This window comes from Nomascus leucogenys, chromosome 5 (genome assembly GCF_006542625.1).
Source record: "Nomascus leucogenys isolate Asia chromosome 5, Asia_NLE_v1, whole genome shotgun sequence".
Taxonomy (NCBI): Eukaryota; Metazoa; Chordata; class Mammalia; order Primates; family Hylobatidae; genus Nomascus; species Nomascus leucogenys.
Window position 1 is genome coordinate 3,564,428 of NC_044385.1, and position 23,446 is coordinate 3,587,873.

Here is a 23,446-nt window from a genome sequence, read left to right on the forward strand (position 1 = left end):
CAAGGCGACATCTCATTACGTTCATATATTCCTTTCTTCTGTCAACCCTCTTGAAACAAGCGTTCTGCCCCTCAAGAACTGAGAGTAATTTGTAAAGGCTTTCCTCTCTGGAAACAGAACAGTCAAAAGCATGAATTAGGTTAAGTGGCTTCATTGTCCTCAGGCCAATGTCTGTAACCCAAGGTTTATTTTCCCTATGAACAGGGTGTGCTTATGTTGATAAAATGAACCAAAATCAGCTTATGGAAAAGTTAAAAATATAGTTTACTGAAAGATTATGTATCCCCACACAGAGCAATAGCAAACAATCCAATCTAAAAGTTTAAATAAATGTCAGTAACTTTAAAACTAACTATATTTTATATATATATAAAGCTGAAGTCACTGCCTTGGATAATTTTACACTACATCCAATATTTTACGTAGGACATTCATTCTTAAGGCAGAAAAATTGAATTTGACATGTAATGACTTGGTTCTTACTTCCAAGGGTCAAACTAGGAGTAGACTGGAGCAGACAGATTCCTTGCTAACAAGGATTTATCTGTGGTGACAATTTCATTCTTAGAGTATGTTACGTGAGACATACATTTGAGAGAACATATAAATATGAATCTTAAGACACACAAATATGACTTTTTAACGACTGGGCAATGAGACTAGGCATTCTATTATGATGTGAAATGACTCCCATGACAAACGCCGACATGGTACATAGAGTATAAAATATCAAAGAACTACTTTTTTGGGGTAGACGTTAGATTCTAGTTTTCAAGGTTTAGTATAAAAGGTAGCCTGAATAGTTAAAAGCAGTTGAATATCAACTCACTGCTACTTGGAAGGCTACCACTTAGGATATTCCCACACCATCAAAATCCTGTGCAAGGAGGAAATACATGTGTATTAAAATAAAAATGAAGCCCCTCCCCCAATGCATGTGCAACACACTTGTCAGTTACTACCAAGAATACCTTGAACGAAAAACAGCTAAACTACAGAATGAGTGGCATCAAAGTCAGAGACGTAGGAACAGACCACCCCGCCTAGGTGGACGGATATTTGGGATGAAAGCAGATGTTCCATGGGCACCTGGGGAGATGTGCTACTCAGAGTGGAAGGGGGTGTGAAGAGGAACTGGACCCAGGGTTCCAAGCCCTCAGGGCTGTGTGCTCCTTCACCTCAGGCCAGTCTGATTCTCTGCATCCTGGTGCCAACAACTTTAACAAAACAAACACAAATCTAAAAGACCGTTCTTAAGCAGGTGATGGTGACTATAACTGTTTAAGTACCTTTTTGTGTGCCTATTTATGCCATAGATCTGGCAATTGTCAGAAGTATACAAAGATTACCTGCCTAATTTTTGAAGACATGAAGATTTTCTTCTTTCACGGTGGCAGGAGTCCATGCAAGATTTGTAAACGGCGATACAAAATACTGTAAACATAACTTAACAGAGCTTGTATAAAACAGAAGAAGTAAATCCAGATTTCCGAGTGGATAAAAAAACAGAGGGCAGCTTCTTACAAAGTTCTCCCTCCTGCGCCAAGTGATTTTTTTTTTGATTACAAATATAATCCTGAGCTGAAAAACTGGGATTTGGGGGAGAGCCATCTTTGCATACAAAATATCTAAAGGATGCTTCTCTGTTTACTTTTCTCTAGTGATATTCGACTGCCAGAGACAGTTCTGAATGTGTGACTTTGGAGACATTTATAGTTTAGTGTGGCGCCCGGGTCTGGAGCCTGCTGCAGTGCTTGCCACGGAAGCGGATGCGGCAGCATCCTCTGCTTCCTCCAGTTCATCCTGGAGCTCTTGGCTGACACTAGACTGCAGGGCTGCGGGCGTGAGCCACTCCTTCGGGAGGCAACTCTGTAGAAAGGGTATACAGGAGCTGAAGTAGGCGAGTCGATTGATCCAGCGAGGAATCTCTTTCCCACAAAGAATCTACAGAAGAGAAAGAGTTCTGTATTAGGTAAGAGAGGTTAAGATTACCTGGTCCACTGCCAGGGAGCGGAGGGTGGGAGGAGGGGGGCGGCGTACAGAGACGCCACGGCAGACTAGCCTTCAGTGGTGTTACTCCAGGCTTTTGATAACAAGCAGCTCTTTACTCAGGACCTGGGGTCCCTACTGTTGGCTCCATTCCTTCCTTTGTAAAGAACCTTGTTAAGTTGCTTACTTTTCATATCTGTGGAATCAAGCTAATTTCACTTGGCTCCTTTCTTTGATCTCTGCAACTGCTGTGAGACACACTGAAAAGTACTTTGAACACACAGAAGATGCTTGTTAATACAATATATTATTAGAGTAATAGAAGCCCCAGGCAATTGGAAGAGTCAATCTTGGATATTTTCCTATTTGTGAATTCTTCTTTTTCACAGATTCTTTTCGACTTTCCCCTTTCCTCCAGTGTCTATCACTCCATTTTTCCTGGTCTGCATTTTACCCCTTTACTTCTCTCCCTGACCCACTTGTTTCAAGGAGCTCATCCTGGTCCAGAAAAAACAGCCTGGGTGTGATAAGAGTGTCTCAAAGAAAAAAAAAAAGTGTGGGCCAGGTGCGGTGGCTCACGCCTGTAATGCCAGCACTTTGGGAGGCTGAGGCCAGCAGATTACGAGGTCAGGAGTTCGAGACCAGCCTGGCCATCATGGTGAAACCTCATCTCTACTAAAAATACAAAAAATTAGTCAGGCATGGTGGTGCACACCTGTATTCCCAGATACTCGGGAGGCTGGGGCAGGAGAATTGCCTGAACCCGGGAGGTGGAGGTTGCAGTGAGCCGAGATCATGCCACTGCACTCCAGCCTAGGCAACAGAGACTCCGTCACACACACACACACACACACAGTTTTCCCAAAGACCTGGCTCTGTGACTCCTCTGCAGAAGCAGGCCTAGGGTCAGACAAGGCATGGAAGCCTGGTCACGCTTCAGTCTGAAGGCACTACAGGGTACAAACAGGTGCCAGGAGGAATCCCTGCCCGCTGCTGATCTGCTGCTTCTACAGTTGCCCACTTCCTGTCCTTATACTGTCCTTAGGACTCTTGAACCCTTCCCCCCCGCTGCTATTTCAAATAGTAAGAACTGGGTCTATTCTGTGCCCCTAACTTTATTCTTTATTATTCTCTTTCTCTTGTGCAGACAATGGACTGGGCTGCCGTTCATGCCTCACTGCCACTTTGTTGTTTTTGCCTCCAATTATACCAAAGATTATGATCGTGTGATCTCAGAGGACCATCTTAGATATCTGCATATCTTAGGTAATAACTTTGGAAAGAGGTTTCAAAGTACCTTATGTCTAAAAATTAGCTAAAATTTAATAAGCTGGCACCTATAATTATGCAACGTGTACCTTTTCTCCCTAAAAGTTTAGCCGTACCTCTTAATGGTTATTACATTTATTTTAAATAGTATGTCTCTGTCTTAACTATAGGGAAAGTGAGATGGTCTTACTTGAGGGAAGGTGGCATGTGCTAACCACTTTTGATTACCAAGCACCTATCACATTGCCTGGGAGTACAGAGAGGTAGACACTTAAAAATATTTGGGCTGGGCGTGGTGGCTCATACCTGTAATCCCAGCACTTTGGGAGGCCGAGGCGGGCAGATCACGAGGTCAGGAGATTGAGACCATCCTGGCTAACATGGTGAAACCCTGTCTCTACTAAAAATACAAAAAATTAGCTAGGTGTGGTGGCGGGCACTGTAGTTCCAGCTACTCAGGAGGCTGAGGCAGGAGAATGGCGTGAATCTGGGAGGCGGAGGTTGCAGGGAGCAGGGATCATGCCACTGCACTCTAGCCTGGGCGACAGAGTGAGATTCCGCCTCAAAAAAAAAAAAAAAAAAAAAAAAAAAAAAAAAAAAAAAAAAATTGAAGAATGTGTACATGAGGCCAGGCATGGTGGCTCATGCCTGTAATCTCTGTAGTTTGGAAGTCCAAGGCAGGAGGATTACTTGAGGCCAGGAGTTCAAGACCACCCTGGGCAACATAGTAAGATCTTGTTTACACACACACAAATTTGCTGGGTATGGTGGTGTGCGCCTGTAGCCTCAGCTACTCGGGAGGCTAGGGCAGGGGGGTTGCTCGGGCCCAGGAGGCTGAAGCTGCGGAGAACCAAGAGTGTGTCACTGCACTACAGCCTGGATGACACAGTGAGATTCCATCTCAAAAACAAAACAAATAAAAAAGAATGTATATCAACTACATCCGCTCTTGAAAATGCTGCCAAACAGGCCGGGCAGGTGAGTTAGTATCTTACGCCTGTAATCCCAGCACTTTGGGAGGCAGAGGTAGGTGGATCACTTGAGGTCAGCAGTTCGAGACCAGCCTGGCCAACAGTGAAACCTCATCTCCAGTAAAAATACAAAAATTAGCCGGGTGTGGTGGCACACACCTGTAATCACAGCTACTCAGGAGGCTGAGGCAGGAGAATTGCTTGAACCCAGGAGGCAGAGGTTGCAGTGAGCCGAGATCATGCCACTGCACTCCAGCCTGGGTGACAGAGCAAGACTTCGTCTCACAAAAACAAAAAAAAAAAAACAAAAAAAAAACCGCTGGCAAACAAATATTACATTGTACTTTACACCTGAGACATATTTAGGGCTATCTGCCTATTTAGAGGTTAATCATGTAAGTCATGACTAAGACTATTTAATGTGATAGTGACTGTTGCCTATTCAGCCATTTCCCTCATTCTCCTTCCCAAGTCCTAATTTCATTCAGTAATCTACCCTCCTCCATATATCCATGTGCTACAGGTGAAGCTGACTTCATTCCAACCCGAGGGTGTGGCTTGATTAGCCTACAACGGAGCCCTATCTATCGCCACTTGGTTTTGTAGATAGTTTTACTGAAACACAGCCGTTGTCTATTGGTTTATGTATCGCCTATGCCTCTTAGGCTACAATAGCAGAGGCAGAGTTGGGACTATGAATAGTCCACAAGCCTAAAATATTACCTGGCTGTTTCAAATGAAAGTGTACCAATCCCTGGTCAAGCCAATTATTTATTTATTTTTTGAGATGGAGTCTTGGTCTGTTACTGAGGCTGGAGTGCAGTGGCGCGATCTGGGCTTGCTGCAACCCCCACCCTCCCAGGTTCAAAGCGATTCTCTTGCCTCAGCCTCCCAAGTAGCTGGGATCATAGGTATGCACCACGACACCTGGCTAATTTTTTTATTTTTAGTAGAGACGGGGTTTCACCATGTTGGCCAGGCTGTCTCAAACTCCTGACCTCAGGTGATCCGCCTGCCTCAGCCTCCCAAAGTGTCGGGATTACAGGCATGAGCCACCATGCCCGGCCAAGCTAATGTTTTTAAAACTTTGAGTCATGACCCATTAGTAGGTCATTTAGCATTGCTACCTGAATTTTTAAAACGAAACAGATTGTAGGTAGCGAGGTAACCATGACACACCTTAGTTACGTGCCTGTGTGTGTGTAACTGGGTCACAATGCAAAATGTATTTCTTAGGTGGCTAGTGATCAAATAGTATTTGGTTTATATAGCAAAATGAAATTTTGTGTTTAAGCTCCAATCCAGCAATCCCTCTTCTAGAAAATCAAGCGTACACATATAGTGGTAAAAATAAAAAGATGTATGTATGTACAGGGTTATTCATTACAACACTTTTTGTAACAGCAAAAGACTAAAAATAACCAAATGCCATTCACAGGTTGAATAAATTATGGTACATCCACACAAGGAAGACTATTCAGCTAAAAAAAGAAGTGAGGAATATTTCTATATACTGCTACAGAATGTACTCCAGGATATACTACTAGTGAAAAAAGCAAAATGGAGACAAGTGTGTATAGGATGCTCCCAAAATATAATAGTGGAACAGGCAGAGAATAAAATTTATAGACATTCCCATTCCAAAAGGGAGAAAATAGAAGGAAGAAAGGAGTTACTAGTCCCAAACAATTTTGGAATCCAACAAGGCAACGTCCATTAGGTTTCAGGGCCTGGGAATAATCTTCTATGGCCCTTGGCTCTGCCATCTGGAGATTCTATCCTTTGAGTCATCCTTTTTCTCCAGCCAATTACCTGCCTGTAGAATTTTGACAGTCCAAGCATCTTCTTTAATTTTGTCCCCTCTCTGTCTCTTTCAGTCCAAGATGGCAGTGTTTCTGCTAATATACCATTCTCAAAACATTGTGGATCTCTTGCGTATGTCATGGGATCGACTCCATTAGAAAAGATGTTCCTCCACAGATCTTTCCTGAATAATCCCATCTCCATTCTTGGTTTCTGTTGAGATGGTTGAGATGATCCACGAGTCACATATTTAATTTCTTCAGCAGTTAAAGAAAAAAAAAAAAAAAAAAAAAGGTGGTCCAGTCATACCCTTGGCTTTCTCTGTAGCATCCTTTCCTAATAGTGAAGCTCCTAATTTCAGCATCTTTTGCAATCTAGATAGGCTGAAAAAAATGTTGATTCCTTCTTGTGCTTTAACAGTTCTTCCCTCTATTGTTCTTCTCACATTTTATTATAAGCAACAAGGCAGGCTGCACCTTCTATACTTTGCTTGGAAATCTCCTCAGCTAAATATCGTAACTCCACAGAAATAAATTCCGATTAACTGTAAAACACATGAATTTTACTGTATCTATTAAGTCACAATCTAAAGATGAAAGAATGACAAAAAACCTTAACTTTCTAGTACTCATATTGGTGGTGGTGATGGTAACACTATTATTCTACAGCTGTTTTAGGTACAGAGGAGTAAAACAAATGAGCAATTATGTTTCTTGTTGCTGACAATTTAGATTTTTGACATGGGATAGATAAAATGTAGCTATATCATTGATGAGGTTAAGTAAAAATGCTGTAGCCCAAATGTGTAGTAGGAACGTCACTATGAACCTGTAAAAAAAGTCCTAGTTTCATCTACTGGGGGGGGGGGGGTGAGGAGCTAAAAACAATGATCAATTCAGTAGTCGTGAGCAACCTTAATGCCCAGATTAAAGTTTCTAAATATCTGCTATTAGAAGGAAACAGTTCTGAGGTAGAAAATATGTAGATGAGCCTGGAATATCTTGTCATACCAGATAACAGAAGGCTGTAGAAGATTATTAGGGACAAATCAAAAGACTTATGAGCCAACTTGAAGAGGCTCCCATGCATCAAAGATGGGACAAAAACAGTCATTACACTGATCTGAAACATAAAATACTTTTAAATCTGGGGAGGAGATATTCACGATGCTAAATTTTCAAAACAAAAAACATTTCGCGGGGAGAAAAAAACCACTTAGAGAATACTAGGGAACTGTGTCAGGGATGCCCAAGACCCAGTTTTTCCACCTCCAGATTTGATGATTTTAGAGGACTCACGGGACATAGCATATAGCTGTATTCACAGGTATGACTTATCACAGCGAAAGGATATGAAACAAAATTGGCAAGCGAAAAGGTGCATGGGGTAAAGTTTAGAGGAAAACAGGTTTCACTCCAGCCTGAAAACTTAGTTTTGAGTTTTTGTTTCAGAAGGACTACCTGAAGACAGTCAGTTCCATGTTGGTCCATGACATCAGGTTATCAGCCTCACGATTGTGGATGACATCTGGAGGTGTTCCGTGTGGGAAGTGCAGGAGCTGAGGTCACTCCCTGCTCTCATAGGTTTGAGCACAGGCTCAGCAGGCTGTTTGAATTCAAAGTGCTTGCAGCATCTTAAAAAGGTAGCATGGAAGTTTTTCTTTAGGAAGAGGGGAAAGGCATCTTTGAAAAACAAAGATGATCAGTCTTTGCCTCCTTTGAGATTCCCTAGGTGCCAAGGTTTGTTTTTTGTTGTTACAAAATCAGTATGTCCCATTTAGCAGTCATAGCTTCACATTTAAAAAATTGTCCTCTACTCTCATCCAGACCTTTTGTCTGGAAGGGATATATTAAAGAGGGACAAAAGTTTTCACATAATTTTTTTTTTTTTTTTTGAGACAGAGTCTCGCTCTGTTGCTAGGCTGGGGTGCAGTGGCACAATCTCGGCTCCCTGCAACCTCCCCCTCCTGTGTTCAAGGAATTCTCCTGCCTCAGCCTCCCGAGTAGCTGGGACTACAGGCAGGCCTGCACCACCACGCCTGGCTAATTTTTGTATTTTTAGTAGAGATGGGGTTTCACGATGTTGGGCCAGGATGGTCTCAATCTCTTGACCTCGTGATCCGCCTGCCTGAGCTTCCTAAAGTGTTGGGATTACAGGCACGAGCCACCGCACCCGGCTGGAAAATATTTTTACATAACGTAACCAGAAAGACATGCCATTTTCAGAACTGGTCAGAATTAAATCCTGAATTTTCAAAATACTTCAAAATGGTTTCAGAGAGCCACTCACTGCTTTCCTCCTGATCATTCATTTAGTAAGTGGCCTATAGCATCATTCCATTTCTGGAGACAGGTGCATTTAGTAGTCAAACTGCCTTACTAAGGTGTGTGCACCAGTAGAAAGGTAGCAGAGTAGCAGCAAACTGTTAAGTCCACTGTTGCAAACGGCAGCTAGTCCAGAAGTCCCAGGTAAACACAGTGAAACTTTCCCGAGAGAGGTGGAGAGTGAGATGGGTAGGCACAGGGGTCACAGTCCTAGTGATATGCTTTCCCCTCAATATGTAGCTTTTGTCAATAATCACAAGTTAGGAATGTAATCAGTCCCTGTATGAGAAATACAGAACAGATCAGCAGTTCGACTTCGTATGGTCCCACCAGAGAAGCCGGTTCCCGTGGACACCTGTGATAATCCACGTAGTTCCGTCGACATCCATGTTTTTATAGTGAAGAGCCCCACAGAGGGGTATCCTAAATCTGCCTTGATCCCCAAGGAGAAGTCTTGTTCCCTGAGCCTGTATCTCTTTCAGTTTAACACAGCTTGTGCTAAGACTGAAATAGTGTGTAGGAGACAATGTCAAGTTTTAGCTCAAGTGTCAAGTCCAAGCAATTAGGATCTATGAATTCAGGATTCCAAAACATGCCAGAGACTTTTCTTTGGCAGTGGTAAAGCTGAGATGCTGAAGGGCCAGTCATGTTTCCAAGGCCAAGCAAAAAGCAAAGCTTTCCTAAGTGCTTTCTAAGACCCACTCAAAATTATGCACCTCAGGCTAGAAAATCACCAGCCTCTAGGGTCAGACATCTGATTTTATATGAGCTCGCTTGCAATTAAAAACTGCTTTAAAAACGTTTAAAAGTGTGTGTCTTCCTTTTTCCAGAGGCTCCAATGGGCAAAAATCATAGTAAATATCATCAGCTGTGAGACATATTTTGCTTTCAACAAAGGATTTAAATTTCCATCTATCCTACAGCAGCAAAAAGCAAGGAAGTTGTGTCCCACTAACTTTTTCTTTGCAGCATTGCCTTATTGAGCTAATTTCTCTAGCATCTGCGACATTACAAGCATAAAACATTTTACGTCAACTTCTATCATATATCCATAGATGTGATAACTGCAAAATACAAGGCCATTAACCACCCCCCACCCGCTGCCCCACCCCGGCCCGGCACCTTCCTCACTGCAGATGTATTCAACCCCTTGCAGTAAATTTAGCAAAAGGTTTAATATTACAGTTGCGGAGGAGACCCTATCTGGAATGGGGTTGAGGGCGTGCAGACAGACTAACAACTGAAGGATGTCCCCTGCCCTTTTTTACTTTGCTCCAGCCCTGAGAACTGATTCAACCTTTTTTCCTCCTACTTGTGAGGAAACAGTGCCATAAACGTTTAACATTTTTGGCCCAACCAAAGCTCATCTTTGGGAATTTTTGGGCCTTTTTTCTTTCTTCTGGGAGGAGAGAACAAAAACTGAAGGTATTACCTGGGCTACACTTCTTTTTTCTCCTCACTGTAACCAGCATGGCCAAAAGTAGCCAGGTGATCTAGTGAGTCAGTTCTCCTGGAGTTGGATCTATCATCTGAAATTCGACAGGTAACTTTTACCTTTCATAACAGGCAACAGCTCAGCTGCTGTTTCATATCATGGATAACTCCGCAGCCATCCAGACATCAAAGGTTTACCATACCTCCACCCATTTCATCCTTTCTTTTCTCAGTCCTTTTTGAGACAGAGGCTCCCTCTGTCACCCAGGCTGGAGTGCAGTGGCACGATCTCGGCTCATTGCAACCTCGCCTCCTGAGTAGCTGGGATTACAGGTGTGTGCCACCACACCAGGCTAATTTTTTATGTTTTTGGTAGAGATGGGGTTTCACCAAGTTGGCCAGGCTGGTCTCAAACTCCTGACCTCAAGTGATCCGCCCGCCTCAACCTCCCAAAGTGCTGGGACTACAGGCGTGAGCCACTGTGCCTGGCCAGTCCTTTCGTCATATTTCTGTGAGTCAAAGGTCTCCACAACCGCCCCGTTTTGGTGATTTGCTAGGACTCAGGAATCAGCATAGCATCCTCATGACTATGACTTACTACAACAAAAAGACACAAAACAAAATCAGCAAAAGGAAAATATGCGTGGGGCGAAGTCCAGAGGAAAGCAAGCACAAGCTTCAAGGATCCTCTCCTAGTAGAGTCAGGTAGGATGTGCACGCTTAATTCCCCCAGCAATGGTCTGTGACAACATATGTGAAATGTCTACCAGAGAATTTCATTACAGACTCAGTACCTGAGACTTTTATTGGGGGCTGGTCATGCAGGCGTCCTCTGCCAAAATCCCAGAGTCCCAGAGGGAAAGCAGGTTTTTAGCATAAACCAAATAAGTTGTACAAACAGGTTAGGCAAAGGGAGCCACTCTTCTCAGTTCTAGGAATGATGAGAACCTTACAGAAGTCCAAGCTCGTAGATGCCAGCTCAGGGCCAATCCTGCAGGCAGGCCTTTCTAAGGACAGCAGTTTTAGGCCTATGATGTTAGTTAACTCTTCTGTACAGGAACCAACTTGTTTTTTGAAAACAAGGGGGAAAAAAAAGCATCTATCTTGCCCTATCACCCAGGCTGGAGTGCAGTGGTACCATCTTGGTTCACTGCAACCTCTGCCTCCTGGGCTTAAGCCATCCTCCCACCTCAGCCTCCCAAGCAGCTGGGACTACAGGCACACACCACCATGCCTGGCTAATTTTTGTATTTTTTGTAGATGGGGTTTTGCCATGTTGCCCAAGCTGGTCTTGAACTTGCGTGCTCAAGCAACCTACCCGCCTCAGCCTCCCAAAGTGCTGGGATTACAGGCGTGAGCCACTGTGCCCAGCTATCTTGCCTTTTCTATGAGGAATGTATCTCAGGGTGACCAGCTGTATGAACTTTTGTTTAGATTTGGATTCAAACTAACTGTTAAAAAATTATGACAATTGGGGAAATCTGAACGTTGTGTATTTGGATAATATTAAGAAATAATGTTAATTTGTGGAGTGATAACATAATTTTTGGAGTTAATTTTAGGAGTGATGACATAATGTGGTTATGTTAAAAATAATCTTTATCTTTTAGAGATACAGAGTGAAATATTTATAATTGAAATTAGGCCAGGTGCGATGGCTCATGCAGGTAATCAGGATTTTGGGAGGCTGAGGTGGGAGGACTGCTTGAGTCTAGGAGTTCCAGACCAGCCTGGGCAATATAATGCAACTCCATCTTCACAAAAAATACAAAAGCTGTACATAGTGGCATGTGCCTGTAGCTCCAGCTACCTGGGAGGCTGAGGCAGGAGGATCACTTGTGCCTGAGTTCCAAGCTGCAATGAACTATGATCACACCACTGCACCCCAGCCTGGGCAACAGCAAGACCCTGTCTCTAAATGAAATCTGAGATTTGTTTGAAAACAATTTGGGGCTGGAGTGGTATCTAAGTGACAGTTATATAGGGGCTCATTATATTATTCTACTTTTATGTTTTGAATTTTCTACTGAAAATATTAATTTTACTTATTTTTTTGAGACGGAGTTTTGCTCTTGTTGCCCAGGATGGAGTGCAACAGCACCATCTCTGTTCACTGCAACCTCTGCCTCCTGGGTTCAAGCGATTCTCCTGCCTCAGCCTCCTGAGTAGCTGGGATTACAGGTGCCTGCCACCATGCCCAGCTAATTTTTTTATTTTTAGTTAGAGACAAGGTTTCAACATGTTGGCCAGGATGGTCTTGATCTCTTGACCTTGTGATCCCCCCACCTCAGCCTCCGAAAGTGCTGGGATTACAGGTGTGAGCCACCATGCCTGGCCGAAAATATTAATTTTAAAAAGACATTTAGATTAGATGAGTGGCATTTAGTAATGGTAATGCCAGTCCTTTTGCTAGTGACTGGTTCACAATTAGGCATCTGACACAATTCTGGCTGTAAAACATGGCTGCTTTTGGAAGGGTAGGGAAAAGGGAGTTCCAGAAAGAGTTTCACTGTTTCCAAAGGGAGAGAGACATAGTCTTCCTCTGGTTGTTGTGCTAAAATTGTTACCTCTATCTGAAAACCATAAAGGGAGCTGGCCTGCTGGTAGGGCCAACATCCCAAGGATGGCAGCTTAGTGAAATGAATAAAGACCTTACATCCCTATGACACTCACAGTTGAGACACTGACCACATTGGAATGGAGCCTGCCTTATTCTGGACTTGTTTTGTAAGGTAACGTTTCCTCAATGTTTAAGCCAATTAGCACCCAATTCGAAGGGACCTATCTTGCAGAGTAGAGGCTGGCAAACTTTTTCTGTTAAAGGTCAAACAATAAATATTTTGGGCTTTATAGGCCATAAATGTTTGCTGCAACTACTCAACTCTGCCACTGCAGCTGGAAAGCAGTCAAGGAAACAGGTAAATAAGCATGGCTATGTTCTAATAAAACTTAATGAATCTCTCTGGTCTTAGCCGCAGAAGCAAGGTGACGAAGGCGGCAACATCGTTTGGAAAGCATCGCAATAAGATGCACACGTGCCACTGCTGTGGCTCTAAGGCCTACCACCTTCAGAAGTTGACCTGTGGCAAATGTGGCTACCCCGCCAAGCGCAAGAGAAAGTATAACTGCAGTGCCAAGGCTAAAAGACAAAATACCACCGGGACTGGGGACTGGTCGAATGAGGCACCTAAAAATTGTAGACCGCAGATTCAGGCACAGATTCCGTGAAGGAACAACACCTAAACCCAAGAGGGCAGCTGCTGCAGCATCCAGTTCATCTGAAGAATTTCAACGATTAGTAATGCAATAAATGTTCTGGTTAAAAAAAAAACTTTATGAATACTGAAGTTTGAACTTTACATAATTTATACATGTCACCCATATAGTACTCTTTTGGCTTTTTTCAATCCTTAGAAAGAATGTAAAAACCATTTCAGCCTGCAGGCTGTACAAGGACAGATGACACGCTGGTGTTGGTTCAAAGGTCAAGCTATAGTAGTTTGCTAATCCCTGCTGTAGAGGAAGCATCGGAACTGATAACATTATGGTGTTAAATGATAATTCTTAGAATTTTTAAGAACAATATTAACAGAAAAGTACATATATCAACAATCAATTATTAACATAGTGATGATTTTGCTTATTTGCAACTGGTTATATGACGTACGTCTCCACATCATGTTGTCAAAGATATAAAAGCATGCCAGTTTTACTTTTCATGAGAGTGCCTAATATCAATTTGCTTGTCCTCGTTATATGGGAGTTGCATCTATCATTTCAAATTCCAAAGGTAGCTTTTACATTTCACAAGAGGCAAGAGCTGATATTTCCATTTAATGGAATATATACCATATTTTATTAAAATAGCTCCTTATCTCTCACTATCCAGAATTCTAGTTCCAGCACTGCCACTAACAGGCTAGGTAACCTTGGGTCAAGTCACTTAACTTCTGGGTCTCCCAGCTTAACAATTCAGCACTAGGCCAGGCGCCGTGGCTCACACCTGTAATCCCAGCACTTTGGGAGGCTGAGGCAGGTGGATCACTTGAGGTCGGGAGTTCGAGACCAGCCTGACCAACATGGAGAAACCCCGCCTCTACTAAAAATACAAAATTAGCCGGGCGTGGTGGCGCATGCCTATAGTCCCAGCTACTCGGGAGGCTGAGGCAGGAGAATCGCTTGAACCTGGGAGGCAGAGGTTGTGGTGAGCCGAGATGGTGCCACTGCACTCCAGCCTGGGCAACAAAGAGCAAAACTCCATCTCAAAAAAAAAAAAAAAAAAAAAAAAAAAAGAACAATTCAGCACTCATATGGGGAAAAGCATAAAAACTGTGGCCTACATAGATGGCTCCAGGGACATCCAGAATTGCTCTTTGGGCCCCAAATGGGACATGGTTTTGGGGTTAGACCAGGGCTGATATGGTGGTATAGATGCTCAATAATGTTCTTAATGTTTTTGAAGGACAGAATAAATTAGAACCAGAGGAAGTAATGATAAAATATAATAAGCACTGGAGTAAGAAGTCAGGTCTAGTTTGAATGCTCCATGACAATCTTTGATAAGTCATTTTCCCAATTGGGGTCTGTTTCCTCGTCTGAAAAATAAGAGTGGATTAGGATGCTGTCTATTTCTCCACCAATTTTAGCACTCAATAGATCTTTGAAAGCATTCCATACAAATGTAATATCTGGGGTCAAGAAAGCTCAGAACTACCTTCCCCCTTGCCTGAAAATTGACTAGGTCACTTCTATGGTACTGATGCATCCGCTAGACTAGAGGTGTTTCTTGAACTTTTACGTTTGTATGAGTCATCTGGGGATCTTGTTAAAATGAAGATTTGCATTCAGTATATCTCTGGTGGGGCAGAGATAATACATATCTCACAAATTTCTAGGAGATGCTGATGCTGCTGGTCCATGAAACACACTTTGAGTAGCACGGTAACAGTCTGTAAGAGTTGTTTGAAAACTGTATTGTAGAAGCCATGAGGGAAGTAAAAAGGGCCAAGGAACTGAGCACTTCTGCAGAGGAGGTCACTGAAATAGCAGCTCGTTTTCTCCTTTACACCCTTCACAATTTCTGTGGTACCTAGATGCTGCCACGGCAACCATCTGCTAAGAATCAGAAAGCTGGGAAGCTGTTTCAAGTGCCAATTCTCTAGATCTTATTTTATAATCTTTTTAATTTCTTTCCTCCATTTTCTTTTTATGGTTCTTTAATTTTGACCTAGTTTTGATCTTCTGCTTGGGATTCAAGAATTGAGAAGGCAAGTAAGTGCCTATGTGTTATGTTAGCAGAAGAAAATTTCAAGATGGAAGACACGAATTACTTATTAATAAGAGCCAGAAAAAAAAATTCAGCAAAGGAGAAACCTTAGTGGCTAAGAAGCAGAAGTGTCTAGGCATTTACTTTTTTAAAGTGGAAGTTTCAGGTTATAATAAAATAGCGTAAGAAGGGACCATTATTTGTACTTACTCTCTACCTACTGCAAAGTAATGAATAGAATTACCATTTAAAACTGTGCAGACTCTCAAGTTACCAACTCTGGAAAGGTCATTCATACAAGATTGAAATACAATACCATATTTCATACAACACAAAAAATCAGAAAAGAAATGAATCAAGATCGAATATAGTGGGATATCAAGTATAGTGGGATAGCAAATATTTATTTGAAGAACTTTTAGGATAAAATTTAGTTTACCTCTGATAAAGCTGAAGAAAAATGATTGCAGTTTTTATGCATTAAATGATAAGCATTGCCTTTGTATTCTTTTCCCAGTTCTTCTACAATTTTTTCTATATCATCTTCTAGGAAGTCCGTGCTCCCTAAAACAACAGCTTCTCTTAAAGAACAAAAAGAAAAAAAAAGAGAAAGAAAAATAAGGACATAGTTGTGTCAAATATTTATAAAACGCATGTTTAAATACTTGCTTATTTCCAGGAATATTATGATTGACATAACAAATCAGGGTTACTGTAACAAGACTAAAAGTGAAACAAGATACTTTAAAAGTCCTATTTTAGTTTCTACTTTTCTGCAATAAACTCTTAAGTATATTACCTATGAATACTACAAAAGCACAAGTCATTTTCTTTATGAAATATATGTCCTTATGTAATATGTAATATTACAGTTATTTTCACAACTATTGTATTAGCAGTTGTATTATTAGAGAACCAGATCCATGCTGCAAATATTCCTGCATAATTTCACTTGCCATTTAAGGGGTGGCCATAATCTCACCTAGAAACAAACTTTTAAGTTATCTGTCACTGTGCTGCAATGAGACAAACCGTCAAACCTGACTAAACATTTTTTAAAAAGAAGGACCCTGGCCGGGTGTGGTGGCTCACGCCTGTAATTCCAGCACTTTGGGAGGCCAAGGTGGGCAGATCACCTGAGGTCAGGAGTTCGAGACCAGCCTGGGAAACATGATGAAACCCCGTCTCTACAAAAATACAAAAATTAGTCGGGCATGATGGCAAGTGCCTGTAATCCCAGCTACTCGGGAGGCTGAGGCGGCAGAATCGCTTGAACGCAGGAGGCGGAGGTTGCAGTGAGCCAAGATCGTACCACTGCACTCCAGCCAGGGTGACAGAGCAAGACTCCATCTCTAAACAAACAAACACAAATAAAAAGGACTCCAAACTACTACCTTGGAAAGGCGACAGACATTATCTAAGAGAAAGTGGAATTTTAGTCAGATAAAAGTTAGGCATCCAAGAAACCTGAAAATACTTAGAAAATCCTTTTATCAAGTAGTCTTGCCAAAAGAGAGCCCAAAGGAGTGGATTCAGGATGGTATCATAGCACTTATGTGCGAAAAGCTTTCAATTCAGTGATAGGCTAAGAGAACTATGAACTCAGTAGAGGGCTTAATGTGTAGCTCTCTACTGAAGTTTAATGTTGGAACCTCATTTCACTGTCTATTTTTCACTTGGCAAGCCATCTGTTATAGGCCCAGAAGTTTAAAGCTCCTTGAAACTCACATTCTAAATATCCCTTTTTTTTTTTTTTGTGAGATGGAGATTTACTCTTGTTGCCCAGGCTGGAGTGCAATGGCGCGACCTCAGCTCACCGCATCCTCCACCTCCCAGGTTCAAGCGATTCTCCTGCCTCAGCCTCCCGAGTAGCTGGGATTACAGGCATGTGCCACCATGCCCGCCTAATTTTGTATTTTTAGTAGAGATGGGGTTTCACTGTGTTGCCCAGGCTGATCTCGAACTCCTGACCTCAGGTGATCCGCCTGCCTTGGCCTCCCAAAGTGCTGGGATTATAGGCGTGAGCCACTGCACCCGGCCCTAAATATCACTTTAAATACAAACCTCAATTAAGGAATGAAAATTTGATTATTAACATTTATATTCTCATTCTCAGCAAACTATCACAAGGACAGAAAACCAAACACCGTGTGTTCTCACTCATAGGTGTGAACTGAACAATGACAACACTTGGACACAGGGCAGGGAACATCACACACCGGGGCCTGTCGTGGGGTAGGGGGCCTGGGGGAGGGATAGCATTAGGAGAAATACCTAATGTAAATGATGAGATGATGGGTGCTGCAAACCAATATGACACATGGATACCTATGTAACAAACCTGCACGTTGTGCACATGTACCCTAGAACTTAAAGTATAAATAAAAAAAATTTATATTCTGCTTTTTGTTACTCATAAGACTCCAGTGAACACTTACATCCATATATTTTAGGTTTATCATTACATGTAATACACGTACCTTAACAATGGATTCTACGCTAATCAATTGTTTAATTATTTCAAACGTATAAAGTGTCCCTTTCATTGGGACAATAAAGACATTTTTAATTTGCTAGGTAGGTCACAATAAAACTTTTTCTCCTTTCAAACAGGAGATTGAGGGGGAAGAAATCATTAGAAAGGAGTTTCCTGGGCTGGGCGCTGTGGCTCATGCCTGTAATCCCAGCACTTTGGGAGGCCGAGGCAGGTGGATCACCTGAGGTCAGGAGTTCAAGACTAGCCTGGCCAACATGGCGAAACTCCGTCTCTACTAAAAATACAAAAATTAGCCGGGCGTCGTGGCGCACGCCTGTAATCCCAGCTACTTGGGAGCCTGAGGCAGGAGAATCACTTGAACCTAGAAGGCGGACGCTGCAGTGAGCTGAGCTGAGCTGAGATCACGCCACTTCTCTCCAGCCTGGGAGACAGAGTGAGACTCCAGCTCAAAAAAAAAAAAAAAAAAAAAAAAAGGAAAAGAAATGAGTTTCCTGAGGCAAACCTGAGTTATATAAAATGTCAGCAATTAAAACAAAGAGACATTTTTAACTTCTTGGGTATGTTTTGATTTACAGAGTGAATTCTGTATACCTGAAAAGAAACTATGGCACCTAAGACAGTGTAATAAAAATTATCCTCCCTACTTACTTAAATTTAAATGTTTCTCCTAGTTCAGAAGCATTTCCTGGGGAAATTTCAAATATTCCAGAAAAGGGGTAAGGATGGCCACCATAAGCAAATTCTGAAAAGAGAAAACTCATGATTTTTAGTATGTATCACATAAAATTTAACCAGAATGCTGAATTAGCTTTAATAATTGAGGATAACAGTGACACCATCTAAATATTTTTCAGTTTATAAAATGCTTTCACAAATATCTCACTTAGCTATTACTCGTATAAACAATTGTCACAAAAGACCCGAAACTCAAATAACAGAAGACACTCAAAGATATTCTTGACTGCCATATTTCCCTTTCTTATAATGGCAGAAAGAGAGTGACTAACACACAAAGGTAAATACAGTTCTCTCTGCATGTCTATATCATGCCAATCTAGGTAGGTGGTCAGTTCGGTGTTTTGCCACTTTCTAAATTAAAGTGATCTAATTTCAAACACATATCTTACTGGAGAAACTGTCTAGTAACAGCGAGTTTCATGGTTTCTGGGATAAAGACTACTGGTTTACCTTTGAGTAGGGTGGAACATTACCAAACCTAAAACACTACTCAATTCTCTTCATTTAAGAAAAAAATAAACTGCCAAATTAACACACATACCCATCCACCCTCCCATCCAATCTCCACAGCAAGTCTTTTAGCTAAGATAAACTATTTTTTGACTGTACATTCAATACAAAATGTACATCAGATACAAACTCTGGAGAACAAAATGGAGAATAATTTTAGATAAAAAATTCCTGTAATTTTCTGTTATTTCACTTAGATATTTTAGTGGCTAAGTGTTACTAGACAAATTTAAAGAATTCCAAACCATGCTTAAATCAACTTCATCACTTTAAAAATATACCTTAAAAGGTCTTAGAACAAAGCACAGGAAAGAACAGGTAGATACTAAATTTACTTTTAATTCAGACCTGTCCAAAAAAAGCAACGATGTAGTTTGAGAAATAAAGTGGCTATTTTGAAATATAATTTTTAAAGTTTTTTAGTGACAAAATTTTACAAAATATTGTAGATTATCAGGTTGGAAAGGGTAAGATTATATTTGGATTCTTAACTTTCTCAATTATAGTAAGGAAAGTCACAGACCCATTCTTTTATTTAAAAAGCAATCACTAATTTTCAGGAATATATTAATATTTGATTCTAGCTTTACTAAATTTACATGAACATGTTTTGAAACATGTTTCTAATTATTACTAAATCATTTTATGAAGGGGAGCAATGATTAGGCAGATAATAGAGCCGTGGACTAGCATACAAGAACATTTGGGTTCAAGTTTTAGTTAATTATTAGCATTATGACTTCCAGCAAGTTTGGGCCTCAGTTTCTTCAGCTGAAAAATGGAGAAGATGCCACCTGCCCTTACCTAACCCACCATGATCAGGTGGTTCACAACCTGATGGCATTTTAAAAACGGTAACACATCACACAAATTCAAGAAATACACATGCAAATTTGGCAAAGCCAAATCAACCAAAAGAGTAACCCCACAGACTATGATCCCACCCACAGCAATACTCCCAAGCATGCAACTTTCAGCAAGAGCCCCTCAGTATTTCCTGGGATTATTTGGTAGATGCAGACTTTCAAGTAAAATAGAGCTTAAATGGCAGATTTTTATAGCCAACATTTAATATGCTAAACTGCACCTGGAAGCAGGTAAAATGGAATATAAAAAAGAGTATAACCACCATACTGACACATTTAAGTAAATGAGTCTTTTCTTTATGTTGGTTAAAACTGGTGTATAGTGTTCAGGGGTAACCCTGAGTAGACTGCAATAATATATTCTTAAGAGGTCACAAAGACTGCCTAGCTGAAGCGAACAAAGGCATTTCTGCTATAGGGTTAGTTTATAATTCAAAATGATACATTGAATGAAATCAGCAATGTGATCTGTCTTAGGCAGACCATTACTATTAGTTACAACTTGATCAGGGGTAGATTATCTTGCATCAAGAGTAGGAATTAGAATAGCGGAAAAAAACTGTTGAAAACACAGCTGCTTGGTTTGAGTGACTCCTGACATATTTATCCTAATAAAGGGTGATAAGGAGAATGAAAAGGGGGGAGTTAATGACAAAGGGCATGATTAGATGTAATCACGGCAGGATTTGCTCAGCAATGTTTTTCGACTTCAAAAACTTAGAGATTCTATAAGACGCATAGGTCTACAAACCAAATTTATTACTGAAATTCCCTCAGGAAACCGGTATTTCAAGTCTGACACTTTCTAGCACCAACCTTTCCAACCAAAATTATTGTTTTTATCATGCTATTTTCGAAGTGCAAGGTTTCTTAGGAGCTCCAATATATATGAGAACAGAACAAACTGTCATTTTATGACAATCACAAAAGGAAAATAATTTTTAAAACATAGTATTTAGAATAAAGTGAATGAAATGAATGTATACTCTTGTATTTTGAGTACTTTCTCCCCAAATACATTCTACTTTGGGCATTTTTCCAAAACGCAGTATAAATGAATATAGGGAGATTTTCTTCTACTTTCTGTAATAACATATGGAAGTGGTTAAAAAAAGAGAAAGACCTATAGTTATGATTTTGCAACTCTTTTAAAGTACAAAATCTTCAAAGAGTATATTTAGACTGTGTGTACACATACCTCTGCCATAGACTTCAATTCCTGAATGAAAAACTCCAATTCCAATGGATGAGGTATATTCGTTCATCCAATACTAAGAAAAAAAGAAAGGAAAGATTCAGAATACCTGTTCATTTACAACTCAACTCCACACTACAGAAGTGACTACTCCCCTAATCTTTCACTCTGAAACTCCCATGATAATGATCCATTTGGTCCTATCCCTGTGCCTCTGTGCCTTTGCCTGTACTACATCTGGAATGCCTTCCTGGGTCAAAATGATTGTCGAAATTTGAGTATAAGCACATTATCTAAGGCTTATAGGGCAACCAATACAATTAAAAGCTTCATCAGTTTGTGGGGTGGGGGGGGAGAGATTATATAAGAGCTCTGCTGTTAGTGACTTAAACACACACACACACACACACACACACCACACACACACACACAGCGTGCTTTCATATGTATTTTTCTCCTATCCTAAGCTTTTCTTCTTATTCTTTGGTGAGCTCCCTGAAAGCAGAAATATTTTATTCTTTTTCAACAAACATTTATGGCATGTATCATGTGTCCTGATTCAGCTCAAAGTTTGATAATGGTAATAATATAGGAATAAATAATGCACAAAGATTAGAACAACATTCTTACTTCTTACCATTAGCATGAACAAAAACCTCCCAGAAAAGGTAATATCTGAACTGAGTCTTTAGGAACAAATCAGATTTCCCGGTAAGAAAACTGGGCCATGGGGCCTATGGGGATGGACAGAAATGCCAGGAAGGGGGAAGAGGATGTACATGGATTATATGATAAGAAATTACAGGAAATGACTGTGAAAGGGGTTAAAAAAGGTGAAGTGGAGGGGGTTAAACCGAGAAAAAGGTAAATGAGTTAAGAGCTCACTAAACACTTAGGTAACACTCAAAAGTGTTACAAACCTATTGGATTTCTCCCACGTTAGGGGACAGATAATTTATCTTTAATTGTTCTAGGTTTATTCAAGTCTTAACCTTGGCTCCAGACCCCTAGCCAGTCTTTTCCAGACCTACACACATTCTCATGCATTGCTGGAAGAAGCATAAATGAACAAGTCAGTTGTGTTTTTTTCTAAAATGTACTTGGGGCAGAGGGTGGATAAAAATAAAATAAAATGTACCTGGAAGAATAATTAAGCAATCATAAATAAATGTATGAAAAAGAACAGGAATTTTCCCATCTAGAAATTGAAATAGTCATTAAAACAATATGGCACTGTTGCAGGAACAGATGCTGGTACAGACCCTTGTATATATAAGAATTTGATATATGATAAAGGAGATATTTAAAATTAATGACAAAGTATGAATTACTAAAAACACGTTGACAAAATTGATTATGCACACATTTCATGTACCTAAAAATTCTAGTGTGTCTAAAAATAACTATATATGGATAGAAGGAAATAGAGTTTAAAAAATTTTAAGTGGGAAAAGACAACCTAAGTAAAGCAAAATTCTAGAATTTATAGAGGAAAATATCAACAGATATTCTACATAAAAATGTACAACTTTTTATTTTATAAAACTACATAAAAACAAGATAAAAAGATAATACGCAAGAAGAGAGAATCTGTGTAGATATAACAAAGATTCATATGAGAATGTAAGTATCCCCGTCGATCTGAATTTTTTGAGTTCCTGATTTTGGAGAGCCAGAATTTGGATGGCAAGTTAGGAAATGAAGGATACATTTTTTTATGTGAATCAATTTGATTTTGAAAGGAGAGTAGTAAGATTACATACAGTAAGGATTCTTCAAAACATTTACCCAAATCTATTTAATCCCAGAGTTTGGGCAGCAAAAGTTCAGATATGAGTATACTTGTAAATAAAAGCTCCATTAAAAAAAAAAGAAATTAGTGGCCAAAGAACCTGAACAATCTCAGTAGCAAACAGAAAAATACTAATTAAAACAATGAGGTACCATCCTTCTTTTATCCATCAGATTGGCAAATATTAAAGATACTGCTAATACTGGGTAATGGGAAGGGTGTGAAGAAGACATTGCACAAGTGAAAATCAATGAAAGTGACTTAACCATTTCACCTTCTGGAATCAATTCTATAGAAAAACTAGTACATATGCAAAGGTGTGTCCCAGGATATTAGCTGTAGTTGTCTACAATGCTAAAAAACTGAAGTCTAAACATCAATAGAGAAATAGCTAATTATGGTACATTCATATTATAAACTATCAGTCAAAAAAAGAATAAGGTTGACTTGGGAAAATTAGCTGAGAGTTTTTTTAAAAAAAGAAAAAAGAATGAGGTAACTCGATAGATATTTAAAAACCACATAAAATAAAAAGATCAAGTCATAATATATTATGTGTAGCATGATCACATTTTTGAAAAATAAGTTAGCCTGAGGATATACTTACATGTTAAGTACGGGATGACAAAATCAAACGACCACCAATTGCAACAAAAGAAAGGTCTGAAGCACCTGTGTTTAACTGTTAACAATTTGGGGGAGAGGAGTACATGTGGCTAGGGTGGGAGTGGAGGACTATAATGCAATACTTTCAGTTTTAGCTCCATACATTCAGGATTGTTTTTCTAAATT

At 40.4% G+C, this 23,446-nt stretch overlaps 1 protein-coding gene and 1 pseudogene across 1 annotated transcript in view; one reads left to right on the forward strand and one right to left on the reverse strand.

The window, feature by feature from the left end:
• Window positions 1-245: 245 nt before the first annotated feature.
• The window catches only part of DESI2 (desumoylating isopeptidase 2), a 55,341-nt gene continuing 32,140 nt past the window's right edge, over window positions 246-23,446 (reverse strand). Inside the window, exons 2-5 of the mRNA XM_003267332.4 lie at window positions 20,866-20,938; window positions 18,202-18,295; window positions 15,496-15,637; window positions 246-1,944 (exon numbers count right to left, since the gene is read on the reverse strand). Of these exons, the coding sequence (XP_003267380.1) occupies window positions 1,711-1,944; window positions 15,496-15,637; window positions 18,202-18,295; window positions 20,866-20,938 (543 nt within the window). The 3' untranslated portion in view covers window positions 246-1,710. The remainder of the gene's footprint in view (window positions 1,945-15,495; window positions 15,638-18,201; window positions 18,296-20,865; window positions 20,939-23,446) is intronic.
• LOC115835124 lies at window positions 12,121-13,121 on the forward strand (annotated as a pseudogene).